Source organism: Panthera tigris, chromosome B2, assembly GCF_018350195.1.
Source record: "Panthera tigris isolate Pti1 chromosome B2, P.tigris_Pti1_mat1.1, whole genome shotgun sequence".
In the NCBI taxonomy this organism is placed as follows: Eukaryota; Metazoa; Chordata; class Mammalia; order Carnivora; family Felidae; genus Panthera; species Panthera tigris.
This window is the reverse complement of record NC_056664.1, coordinates 65357640-65371600: the sequence shown is the minus strand read 5'-3', so window position 1 is coordinate 65371600 and position 13961 is coordinate 65357640. Positions and strand designations below refer to the sequence as shown.

At 38.9% G+C, this 13961-nt stretch overlaps 1 protein-coding gene across 1 annotated transcript in view; it reads right to left on the bottom strand.

Moving 5' to 3' along the window:
• Positions 1-13961, bottom strand: part of KCNQ5 (potassium voltage-gated channel subfamily Q member 5) — a 513631-nt gene extending 499670 nt beyond the window's left edge. The window contains exon 1 of the mRNA XM_042986660.1: positions 13537-13961. Within this exon, the coding sequence (XP_042842594.1) occupies positions 13537-13961 (425 nt within the window). The remainder of the gene's footprint in view (positions 1-13536) is intronic.

The window sequence follows — 13961 nt, the reverse complement described above, 5'->3', positions numbered from 1 at the left end:
TGCAGTTGTTAAGAAATCGTGTTATTCACCTCTGGCTGCTGCCTTAAACTGTTTATTTACCATAAATCCCTATCTCTCTTTTTCTAGGATCTGTTCCTCTTCGATTACATTCATCTTTCCTCTTCTAGAGGGGCCCTTTCCCTAGGTTTTTATATTTGTGCACACCTCCAGCTGCTTGGGGAAATAAAGAAAGGTTTAGTTTTACACTGTTGCTCTCTAATCTACCATTCTCTCTCTCTACCCATTCAATTGTCAATTCTGCAGCCTAATCTGTCTCCTTCTTTTCCCCTCCAAGCACTGTTTGGTGCCTTATCTCAAACTCTTTATAACTGCTTGGCACTTATCAGCATCTCTCTCAGGGACTGCAAAACCCCTTTCAAGCCAGATTTCCCTGCTTTCACAGGAAGCTCTCTGAATACCACCCTCTCCCCTGAGGTCCCCATTCCATACCTTCAGGGACACCCCTCATCCTGTGGATGCCTTTTGAAATGCTGACTGCTATACTTGCATTGTAACGGGTTGTTGAGTTATTTTGGCCCTTTTTCCAGGACATGATTTTTTCCCCCTGTGATACCAGATGTCCTCCTAGCACATAGTGCTGCAAATGCTGTTCACTCCTAGATCACTGAGTTTTCTTGTAGGTTCTGGCCCCTCTCCCTTTATCCTGCTTTCCATATTATTGCTACTTTTTACATTGACATCTTCATTTCTCTTCTTTATATTTCGCCCCACTGCAATCCTTCTCTGAGTCTTGGTTCTCCTTTGGATGCTGTATGGCACTGGTCTTCCTCCTCTCTGTCCCTTTCACAAACCCCTCTTTCCCCTCTTTTCTCCCCACATGGCACTATTTGCTAAACCTCTCTTGCTACATTTTTCTCCCAACACCTTTATTATTTTTTCATTCATCACCTCCACATTGGTAACTAATGACCCTCAGTCTTTCTCTCCCAATGCCCAAACGTGTCCACTCATGCATCCCGTCTCTCCCTAAAACAGAATTAAGCAACTTCTACTCAGCCATAGTCACATTTGCTTGAAACCTCGAAACCTTTAATTCTTTTATCTCTTTTTCCTACCAAAAATTGATCAAGGACTAAGACCTCCAGTTCTCCCTTTGAATTCTATTCTCTGCCCCTTCACACTCTCAGAGCAAACACTCCAGGCCAAGTCCTTGTCATGCAATGTGGCCATACCACTCCCAGACAATTATTCTGGAGTAACCACTCACTTTATGTGTGGCTCTTGAGGCAAAATAAAACAAACAAGAACAAAAATAAAACATAACAGAGTTACTGTGAATAGGTCTTTTAAATGTATTATCATGTGCTTTGCAAACTTATATTAAGATTGCAATGTGAAAAGGGACTTTGGACCAACAACCAACAAAAGAGAAAAAAAATTTCAGGTAATTGCCTTTAACCTTATTTGGAGGAAAAATATGTAATCTCTCACTGATAGCACTTGTGAGTTATGATAACTACCTCTGAATTAGAGGAATATTATGTTTTCTCCAGCACAATGTGATGATAACGTCTTGATTATTCTTGTTTAAGGTTGACTAGGCTACCTCACTTAGGACCATCTATAAACTTATTTTTATTATCTACTTCTTGCCCCAAAGCCTGGAATGAAACCCCATACCCATGACCTCTGGAAAATAGCTCTTGGAAACATGACCCAACTAGTTTGGGAACAGTAATTTGTGAAGTAACTCATCAAGTCCAACATTGGAAGTGAACACTCTAGAACCATGTAAAAGAATCTTTCCTGCTAAAGATAAGTTATACTTTCAGTGGGATGACTACTATTCCCTTCTTCTTAGAGAAGACAATAACAGGCCACTGAAGCATGATGGTCAAACCAAACCGGTGGGCTGAATGACTACCTAGAAGTCAACATGATTGGCACAAATGTGATGACTGGATACTTTTTTCTTCCCTTTTGTGTCTCTTGTCTTATCTTTGGAAGGTCTGCAGGACTATCTCAATTTAAGATTGAAGTAAGGTAGCATAACTAGGGTAGCTCATTCCTTTGGGGGTGATTTTGAAACATCACATTGTGTTTCTCTTTTGGTGGACTTGAATCTAAAAGACCTTATCTGGCTTTCTTCTGAAGGAAAAAGAAAACAAAAACCATGATACCAATTTGTGCAAGCTTGGTAAAATGTTGCTCCTAAACAAAGTGACTGTCATATCTAGTTCTCAAGGACAGCAAGAGTAAGAGTAAATGTTCCTTGGGTTCAAGATCCTATCTTGAAGGTTAAAAATGGGTTCCCTCAAAGTCTTTTGTATTGCCATTCAGCTTCTCTACCTTTTCCATTTGATGAAGCAAAACAGAGCTATAGGATTTTATCATCTGGCATGGAAAATTTTAAACTAATTTAATCTCACCTTGCAATTCCTTAACTTGATTGCTTATCTAGCTCAGAAATGTATTTGAAGGTTAGATTGTAGTCTTAAGGAGATGAGTGAAAAGCACCTTAGAGATCACAATGAACACAAATTCTTCCACTTACTGATCTTACTTTCATTCTGAAGTGAAAGCTGAAGAAGAGAGCCATTTTCCACATGCCTAGAGAAAGTCAATCAGATGCAAAGCAGTATTTTCAAAGTGTTCCAAGGACATGAGGACAGGATATGCAGTGGACATTGAATTATTGAATGAATGAATCCAAGAATGAATGAATGAATGAATGAATGAATTCTAGACCCTCTGGAAAGCTGGGTATAATATTTTCCTTCCAGGTACCAGAATAAAGAAGTTAACAATATTAGAAACTTGAGTATATACTGAAGACAGGCATTTCATTTGATGTAAACAACAACAACAACAACAACAAATTTTTGGCTTACGTTATTGTTCTTCAGCCATTTTGGGGAGAAAAAAAATAACATTCCTAAACAAAGTATTATGAAGCAGCACTGGTTTCTTTTCTATTTTTAAAAATACTTTGGAGCAAATTAAACATACTCAGAATGTTTTATTAACTAGAACATTTAGTTTAACTAGTTTAATTACCACTCTTTGGAAATTACTATGATCAGTGGGAACTCCTGTATTTGGTCTTTGTGTGGGAATGCCCTGAGCAGAACGCCCACCTGTACAGGCAGTTGAACACCAAAGTTTCCCAAGGGGTCAAGAGAACTGGTAATCAGCAGTTCTTTATATGGTGATTCTGGAGTTTACCTTGTAAACCCTTTCAATAGCAGCAACAGCTAAAAGCCGCTGGAAAAGGGCCAACCTTTGCTTTTATCCTAAGTCAATTCAGATAAATGGTTTTTTTAGCTCAGTAAATAGTAAACTAATATCCTTCTGGAGTAAAATATTTCTTGAGAGAACAGGTTGTGTTCTATTTCCATTTAGTCCTGGTAGTTCCTACTCAGGATCATACACATAGTAAGAGGTCAGGTTATTGAACAAATATTCCAAATTATGTCCTAACTTTACAAATCAGAAAGGTGAGGGGTGCCTGGGTGTCTGAGTCAGTTAAGTGTCCTACTCTTGATTTCCACTCAGGTCATGATCTCACAGTCTTAAGATTGAGCCCCGTGTTAGGCTCCACGGTGAGCCTGAGATTCTCTCTCCCCCTCTCTCTCTGCCCCTGCCCTGCTCATGCTCTCTTAAAATAAATACACATTAAAAAATGTCTCTTTAAGTACACATTAAAAAATAAATCAGAAAGCTGAGAAATGTATCCAACAACTCAAAATGTGAGAAGAAGAATCCAAATTCTCAATTCCATCTAGTCCTAGATTCATTCAGGTATGAGAGAAAGGTTTAGAGAAATGGAAGGCTCCCCTTCTATAAAAGGTTATGGAAATAGCTTTCACATGGTCTATGCTTTGGAAAATTTTCCAAGTAGGAAAAAATACAGGTGGTTTGCTATCTCATATGTACTCCTGTGACACTTGCATTTTGAATCCATGCTTTAATATCTCAATTAAAGAGGAAAAGTACAGCTCTCTGCTGCCAAATTATTGATCTACTTCTTGGCTCAATGAATAAGGAAACCCCTCATGACTATAGCGTCTATGTGTTGAATATTTTCAAGTTAACTACTATTGTTTACATCACAAACATATTTAGACTTCTTTAATGTACTTTTCTCTATAATTCCATCTGGAATAAAAATTATTTCCAATTTATTTCTCATCCATATATAGCAGTCAGTTTCCAATATAAAAATATGCCTTTTATAAACTATTTATTGCATATCTATCTGAATATTTCCAGATTTCATAAATAATAAATAGATATTAGAAAACCTCAGAGCAATTTTAAGACTTCACTCCCTTATTTTCTAAGAAATTTGACCTTAACTAAAACTCTAAGAAAAGTAGAGGTCTCTAGCCCTCACATCTTTCTGGAGGCTTCTGTTAATTACTGCAATACAATGTGTAAATTAGGTGGCCCAGTTTACTTATATCTTGGAGCAGTGCACTCTTGGAGCTTGTAAGCAATTACAGAGTCAATGCATTTCCTGATTAAGAGTAGACAGCTTTAACAGGATTATACAGCATGATATACATGCTTTTATTATACATGTATAATAAAATTATACAACATGATATATTATACAATATATTATTGTATATAATTATATATATACAACATGATATAAAGAATTATACAACATGATATAAAGAAACGTGCAGAAACACCATTCTAAAAAGATGGGTGCATGGAGAGGAAGGACAAAACAAACAAAAAATTAAAAGTAGATTAATTGGGGGCAGGAGGGTGGAAAATGGAACAAATGGGAGAGAGAAAAGAAGAAACTCCCAGAAAAAAAAAATGTATATATAAGAGGAGACAGAGACAAGCATGGAGGAGAAATGAAATGTATTTATGTTAGCATGAAGAAAACAAGCTTATTTTATTAGTTTAAAGAAATAAAATCCTGTAAATTCAGTTTGGAGAAAATGGTTCTATGCTCAGCCATTATGAAACTTAAGCAATTTCTGTTCTTTTTAAATGAATCTTAGGTATTCTGCAGTGAAAGTATAAATTAGAAATTTAATGTTCATAGGGAATGGTACTAAGAAGCAATAACAGCAATTTGGGTCTTCAATACAAATTGCTCTACAATTTAAATTAGGAGAACTTAAAATTCGTGTTTGGGAAAACAAAAGATTATAAGATTCAAACAATCTTATTGGTAGCAATAGGTAGGGTGAATTTTGATTAAAAATAAAGAATGAAAATCTGGGAGATACTAAAGAGGTTCTTTGGTTTCCTTAGAAATTATTTGTGAAGAATTAGATAAATGATACAATTTGAAGTCAATGCAAAAATGTAATTAAGGGCTAAAGTAAATAGTCTAAATAATAAAAGCAATGGGTAAATAGAGGTAAGGAAATAAGCCAAAGGTATCAGGAAAACCTTTATGGAAAAATTACAACTTGAGCTGGTTAGAATTTGAAGACAAAGGAACAAACATTCCTAATACTACTAATTTATATATAATTCTCTGGTACCAGTTCATAAGAAATTTTAACTATTGTTCATTTTTTTCACCAAGTATTTATTATGCATATACTACATTGCTAAGAGCTATCTATAAGAGACCCAAAAGCAGTTTTTGTAAAGAGCTATCTGATAGGAGGATCCCTAGGCCCACAGGTACCATCACAATCAAGATATAATGGCTAAGAACATGGGCTCTCAACCAATCTGCCTTAGTACAAAGCCCTATTCTGCCATTAATTCAGTGGCTGACCTCAGACAGAGTACTGAGTCTCTCCCCACCTCAGTATTCTGATCTATTAAAGGGAGATGATATTAATAGTATCTTTTAGGGCTATTCTGTGGATTAAAAGAGTTGATGTGCACAAAGAATTTAGGACAATGTCCAGTACATGGTCAATAATTAAAATGACTACTGATGATGGTAACTTATTCTCTCTTGCTTTCCCCCTTAGTCTTGTATTTCCTTCTAGCTAGTGTTCCAATCTCTCTTGAAACATATTCTTGCTAACTGGTTAACTGAATACATGGCTTACATTTGCTGTTTCGTCTCTTCATTTCTGACTCATTTCCCAATTAAAAGCTTTCTGACTTCTGCCCTAACCACTTCACTGAAGGTGAACAATTGGTGAGCTTACAAAATCACTGAAGACTTCGAAATTGCCAGATCTAATGGTAACTCCATAGTCCTTATCTTTCTAAATCACTGTCTACATTTCACACTTTTTGGAACATCCTTGATTTCCCTGACTATCTAACCATTTTTTTAATCTATTGTTTTATAGATTATTTATAGTTTTATTGTTCATTTGTTTAATCTATCTTGCTGTCTATTCCTTTTAATGTCCCCTATTTCCTCTGTTTACCATTTACATGTTGGTATTCCCCAGGTTTCCATCCTTAAGTTATTTTTGCCCTCTCTCTTTACATGCACTTCTTGTAGTTTTAACTCTTATTTGTGCTTTTATGTATTTTAAATTTTTATTCACAGCTGCTGGAAATATATAGCTGGAAGTCCCAGGCACTAAAAGCTCAACATGTCCACTGTTAAATTCATTTTATCACCCCCAAAATTCCACTCACCCTACTGTCTGTTTTTGTGATCTCAGTTAATGGCCCCACTATCTAGCCAACCACCCAAACCAGGAATCCAGAAATAACAAATCTATCTCTCTTCTTCATTTTCCAAATTCACTTCATTAACTATATTTCAACTCCATCATCATATTTCAACTTAATCACCATATTTTTAATACATTTCTACTCCATCATATTTTTTCCCCATCTTTACTACCACTGCCCCAGTCCAAGTCCAAATTATCTCTTGCCTAAGTTGAAACATCAGTTTCAAAAGCTTTCCTATCTCCTCTTTCAAGCCAGCATTAATAGAGCTGACAGAGTGATCAATCTAAAATAGAAATTCAATATCATTACCTGCTCAAACCCCACCTAACTGAAAGACTGCCTATCACCTACAGGATAAAATCCTAGACCTTTAAAATAGCAATATAGCCCACCACTGCATTATTTCTATTTTTCTCTATAATTTTATTAACAGCCACCATTCTAAGTGTGATTATACACATATAATTTATATGATGCTGTAATACCTTGGTGGAATATTATTATGCCTATTTTACATATTTAGTAAGTACTATTGGAAGTAACTTGCTCATAGTTATCAAATCAATAACACTGATAATTGAATCCAAATGTAATTATATTCCCTAATGGAATTTCCTTGAGGTCAGGGTCCACATCATTCCCTTTTTTGAACCACCAGCAACCAGCACATTAACTGATTCACATAATGGCTGTTAATTAAATATTAAACTAAATTGACTATTAAAAAAAGAAAAGAGAAATTATAACATGATTATAAAAGATCATCCTACCACTGACTAAGAAAGAGTAGAGATTCTAGAATTACCTCACTGGTAAATGGAAGCAACAGACACTATGACTGAGTTTGTAACAAGTGCCCATATATACTTAAATATCTTTAAAATTATGATATAATCTCCATATTGCCAAGAGTAACTTTAAGATCCTTTTTCTTTTTAACCTGCAGTTTATTCAGATGTCTTACTTTTAGAGGAGCAAAAATAAAGTGCATGTAAATATTTTCATGAACAAGTTCTCTGCTCACTGACAGTGTATGTGTGTGTATTGTATGTGTATTGGTATGTGTATGGAATATACACATGGAATATGTGTGCATATATATGCTTATATAATGGAGAAGTTCAAACTACCTTTAAGTTTAGGATTAGATGACGTCAGTAGCATTTAGGAAACTCATTCTTTAGCCACACTGATAACAAAGGATCAAAAGGCTCAGCTGAAACTCTGAGACCCATCAAAGAATTACAGTAATTATAAAAAATACAATGGTGAAGCCAATCTATCTCCCAGGTTGCAACAAAATAAAACTTCAAATAGCATACTTGTAAATAGTTGAAGAAAAGAAAATTAAAATGGAAACATCTACAAATCATTAAACATAACTCTGAACTGCAGCTATTCAACAATTGGACTTCAAGTCGTTTCACACCACTGGGTTAGGATAAAACATGCTCTGCTGGCATTTTCATCTGCCAAAATAGCCATTTGCAATTAAAAATTAAAACTGGCACCACTTCTTTGCAAGCAATTATCAAAAGGCTGCTGGCAATCTTCCTTGTTTATAGTGTTTCTTGTATCAAGACTTCAGTCCATTTTGAAATGTTTTTTTCTTAGGTTTTATTTCCTTTAGGCCATAATAGTCCCAATACTAATATTTTAACACTTTCAATATTTTAATTCAATATTACTATGAGCCTCAAATACTACAGCATTGTTTAAATTTCTGAAAACAAATCGATTTGAAGGATATATCTGTAGCATTTTATGTTACCCTATTAGCAAGGTATACAGCAGTATAACTTGGATAAGTCCCCTCTACATGTAAGGGAAATAGGTGATGTTTAAGGAATGTAGGAGTAAAAATAAAAGGCAAATATCAATTTATATGGACATAGCTTTAATCCAGAATAGAATATATATGTAAATAATAAAGTCATTCATTGGGTCTAATTGAGTCCTGACACAGGTAGCGACCAGTAGTGTAAACTCTTGTTTTCCACCAGGAAGTTAGTAGTATACTTTGGAGACTGGGGGTATCAGTAGGCGAATCAGTCTGTAAGTAGAAGCATCTTCTATGTGGCAGACATTGTGCTGGGTGCTGGTGATACAGCAGAGGACAAGATGGAAAGAGTCCCTGCCTTTAAAGAGTTGGGTAGAGACAGACAACAAACTGATTCCTTCTCCAAGCCTAGGAGTGATGTATTCTGTTTAACTCTTTAGAAAGGTCACTTTGGTTACTATGTGGCACACAACCTCACCAGGAGTTAGGAGAAAACTTAAACTGACCATTTAGGAAGCAGTCCTGCAGCTAAAAATGAGGAAGGGAAATGATAAAAGATAAGATCCCTTCTTATTACAAATATACCTTCCCTTTGTGATAGAATGTTAGACTATCTGCAGCATCCTCCACCATCTTGGCTCCATCACAGACACTGGACAGTGACATGCCCATTTCACAGATACAGATTTGGATACCCAAAATGGTGAAATGGTTTATTCCATGTCACAAAGCTAATTCGTTGGAAAGTTGGAAGCAAAGCAATGGTCTCCCACTTCCAGCTCCATACCTTTCTCCTCAAAATCAGTCATCAATATCTTCTAAGAAAATCAAAAAGATTTAGTAGTTCCATCAGCTTTAGTTCACTCGGAAACTCCTCAGTGAAAGGCTTCTAGAGAAATTATTTACTTAATCATTAAGCAAGTATTTACTGAGAACCTACTAGGTACAAGGCATCTTGCTAGGTGCTTGGAATTCAGAGATAAGTAGTTTTCCTTATCTCTGTGTGGGAGGTTTGCCCTCCTGTGAGAGAGCCAGACCAAGTAGCTCACAGAGAAAACAGTGGGGCAAGCACCATCATAATGACATCCTGAAGTGCCACAGAACCTAAGACAAGGGGCACCTAAGTTATCCTGGGAGTGGGGAGATGTGTCTAAGAGGAAGCAATCTTTAAACTGTGTTTCGAAGAAAGAGCAGGGGTTAGACAGCCAGAACGCATGGAGTGGCAAGAATTAAAAGAAGCAGCATGAGCAAAAGCACAGCAACGAGACACATGGAATAAGGCTGGAGCTCAGAGTGAACATTAGGAGGTGAAGAAAGAAAGATGGACAGAGGCCATGTCATAGAGTGTCTTGTGTACTGTTCCAAGGAATTTGGTTAACTACACTATTGTCTCTACTTTCCCAACTCTTAACCATCTTCAATCCATTTAATATACATTTATGACCCTCACCCCAAAGGTTATAGGTAAGGGGATGATATGATAAGATTTACATTTTAGGAAAAACACTACGGTGCCAGAGTGGAAAGCTGGAAGGCTGAGAACAGAAGCTGGATAATTAAGCAGGAGAATATTACAAATAATCCAATGGAGAGATACTGAGAAACAGAGAGGGATAGTAGCAATAGCAAAGGAGAGAAGGGAATAAATAGGAAATATATTTACAAGGTGAATACACAGAATTTAATGATCTTTTGGATGGCCAGCAGGACCAAGTTTCATAAAAACAAAGGTGTCAAGGATGAATTGCAATTTCTTAGCTTGGGTGAGTGGGCTGTTTCTTCTAATTTAAAATATCTATAAATTCTGATCCATGGCATTACCTCAGGCAAAGATACTCTGGACAAAGTAAGGGTTATGTGTATCTGGCACCCTGTTTAACATGCTGTTTTTTAGAACCACATTTGCTGCACCAATGCAAATTTATATATGAAGCCCTATCATGTGTTCTACTACCACCATTATTCTTCTAAACTTTTCCCAAAAAGAGGATGAATTAAAAATGGACAGAGGTGCCCAGGTGGCTCAGGTGGTTAAGTGTCCGACTCTTGATTTCTGCTCAGGTCATGATCTCGTGGTTTGTAAGTTTGAGTCCAGCATTGGGTGTGCGCAGAGCCTGCTTGGATCCTCTGTCTCTTCTCTCTCTGTGCCCCTCCCCCCACCTCAAAGTAAATAAATAAAATTTTAAAAAATGGACAAACAACATTTAAATAAATATATCACCTCATATTTGAATAGTTCATCTATTAAGCCAAAGAACAGCTGAAGACAGGAAATGAGGAGTCATAGCTGTCTGGTAAATCCTTAAGAATAGTAAGGGAACAGACTCTCCTAATCCCCACTAATTCATAAAGATTGGAAGAAAGTATTTGAAGTAGGTCATCTCTTGCTCTTGCCAGACATCTCATCAGTAGATATACACACTTGAAAACACATTTTATACCATTAAAATGCCATTATAATAATGATTTTTACATATTTAATAGAAACTTGTCTTTACCTGAAATATAACTTTAAACATACTTTTCTTGCTTTTTGGCAGTGAAAACACTGGTCGACCACATAAATCCATCCCTGAAGTACCTCATTAATCACAGTGCACTTGCTCTTGGCAAGAACCTTAATGTGCTACAAACACTGTTATTAAAGTAAGATTTGGGGATTCCCAGGCTGGCAGGGAATTAGTTACACGGCTTTAGAAATTATTTTCATATAATTTCCTTTATTATTAATGGTCTTGTTAGACTCACAGCTCAAAGTAACTTTTACTCATTTAATGTGTAAAGTCAGCTCTCTAAATAAACAGTAAGAAGCAATTGCCAAAGATGGCTTGTCCCTCAGGGTGGGCTATAGTTGTGTAGAATCCTCCCAGAAGATGATGCTATCCATTCCCTCTCCCTGCTAATGTGGATCTAGCACCCCTACCTAATTGCTCAAGCATTACAGTTTCAGAGTCTAGAAATGTATAAAGCAAGACTTCCTATTAGCACATGGTATTGGCAAACACATAATTTATTTCATATCTACCACTAAAGGCATTGATTGATAGGTTGATATGAAGTGTGGTGAGTAGAGAATTATCCAAACTTGAGCCTCTTGAAAAATTATTTGTTAAAGATTCTAAATTCTGTAAGGCCATAAAAATCTGTTAAACACAAATATATTGAAAAGACAATGTTGCGTTACAGTAAATCCTCATTCATGTTCAAGGGCAAAACTTAGGATATGTAAAACATGAGCATCAGCCAAAGTTGCCTCTCTATCCAAATATACAGTGCATAATTTACCAAAAGTTAAAACTTACCAATGGCATCATATTGTAAATTTAAATCTACAAATATTCTGAGCATACGCTTGTAAAAAAAAATCATTTTCCATACAGTATATACTTTGCTGCCAAATTGAACACGGATCATTATTGCTAAATGTTTTAATAGACCCTGACAGGTTAAAAGAATTTATCTGGCTTGCTAGGTAACATGATTAATTATATATCAACTCAGAAAGGACAAACATGAAAAGTATCATAGTATTTCTCTATGTCTATCATTTAGTACACTGACCACATCTAAACCAATGTGAATCTTACAGTAAAAGTTACACCTTTTGATGTGGTAATGATGCTACACAGTGTTCTCCTTGTGTGCATTGTAACATGGAAAGTTGGCTGGAATATTCTACCTAATGCTACATATTCACATCAATCTGAGACTGTAAAATTTTCCAGACACCAGAGCCCCACGGATTGTAGACTCCACCAATTTCCTGACTCCTACATGGTCAAATTCCAGGTTCACCTATTTACAAAACCAGCCCCTTCTTCCGTGTTATTTCAAAAAATGCTTTTGCTGTTGATGCCAATCCTCCATCCCAGGTGAGAACTATGTTTGGATGACATGCCTCATTTCTAAAAGAAACCTAGATTATGTGTTCAAAGCCTATTTTACTAGGAAATAAGGTACGGATCAGTGAGTGCCTGAAACCTTCTCTACAGGTCTCCTTAGGCTGATGTCTTTATATTTCATTTTAACATAAGAAACGGGGGAAAAAACTAAAAAGAGATGACAAATGAGAAAAAAAGAGAAATAGATAGGGTGTAACGGCATAAAACTACCTTAAAACGTTCAGATAAAGCTAACTCTAACAGGAGACTGAATGAATGGACCTTGTGGGAAAAACAGTAGTAAACTTTAAAGCCATTGAAAGGTTTTAAATGCCTAAGGGAAAAATAAACATTTGCTTCCAATCATTTTCTCATTAAGCATTCATTCTCTGCTAGATGGTGAAGGCGTACACACACACACACACACACACACACACACACTCACACACGCACTTTGACTCCGAGGCACAAATGCCTACTTAACCCACTGCCTGATCCCTGTCCCAGGTGGCTCATTTGCGCCTCTGCTATCGCACTTTGGTCCGGAGCCCCGGGCTCACCACTGGCCTCTACCACTGCACGAGAGCATCACCTCGCCCCGCCCAGCTCGCCTTTTCTAGACCTTAGCCATCTCGGTGGCAGAAAGGACTACACGCACTGACAGATTTTCCGTTAGTGGTGGAGATGGTGGCGAGGCGTGTTTCCGGGCGCACCTAAAACCTAGCTGCCCTCCCCACCAAGTGGCAGCTTCCCCAGCTCCGCCCCCAGGACTAAGGACCCAGCCGTCCGTTTCTCCTCTCACTACCCGGTCCTACCCTGGCATCACCTAACCTCTCCAGTACACTCTCACGAGCCCTCACACCGGCGCACATCCTCCCTTCGCCTTTCCCAGCTCCCGGGCGCCCCTCGCGGTTGAAATTTTTGTATCTCGGGACCTAATCGCTCCCAATTATCCGCGCAGCCTAAGTCCCAGGTCTGCCCGGCTCTCGCCTTCGGTGCCTAAAACTGCGGGGCAGCTCATTGGGTGTGTTAGGGGAGACGGCTGAGTCCGTAGAGGTGGAGGAGGTGGGGCTGAGGGAGGTAGAAGGCTCTAGGAGGAAGACCATAAACACGTGCAAAGAAATAAAAGCCACCACGTGTGCGCGCGCGAGTGTGTGAGAGAGTGTGTGTGCACGCGCGCGCGCCTGGCCAGGGCGTGGGCGCGGAGTGCGTCCCACGGGGCCAGGCACATAGACCCCCCGGAGCGGGCGTGGCGGGGGGCGCGCGGGGGCCGCGGGTACTCACACGAACGCGTGGTAGATGAACGCCCAGCCGCGGGGTCTCTCCAGCACGTTGTACAGATAGTTCTGCACCCGCCGGTACTTCACGTTGCGCCGGCAGCTCTGGCTACTGGTGTACGAGAGCGGCTTCCCCAGTAGGCTCATCCGGGCCCCCTGCTTGCCCCGGCGGCTCTCCCTCAGGCCGCCGCCGCTGCCGCCGCCGCCGCCGCCGCCGAGCGCGGCCGCGCGGGTGCCCAGCAGCAGCAGGCCGTCGCCCCTGGCGGCGGCTGAGTTCAGCAGCACCCTGCCCCGGCCCGACTCCACATCCTTCATGCCGCTGCCCAGGCGCCCCCCGCCCGCCGCCGCCGCCGCCGCCGCCGCCGCCGCGCCGCTCTTCACCCAGAGCCCGGCGGCGCCGCCCTCCTCTCCTCCCGCGTGGTGGCGGGGCAT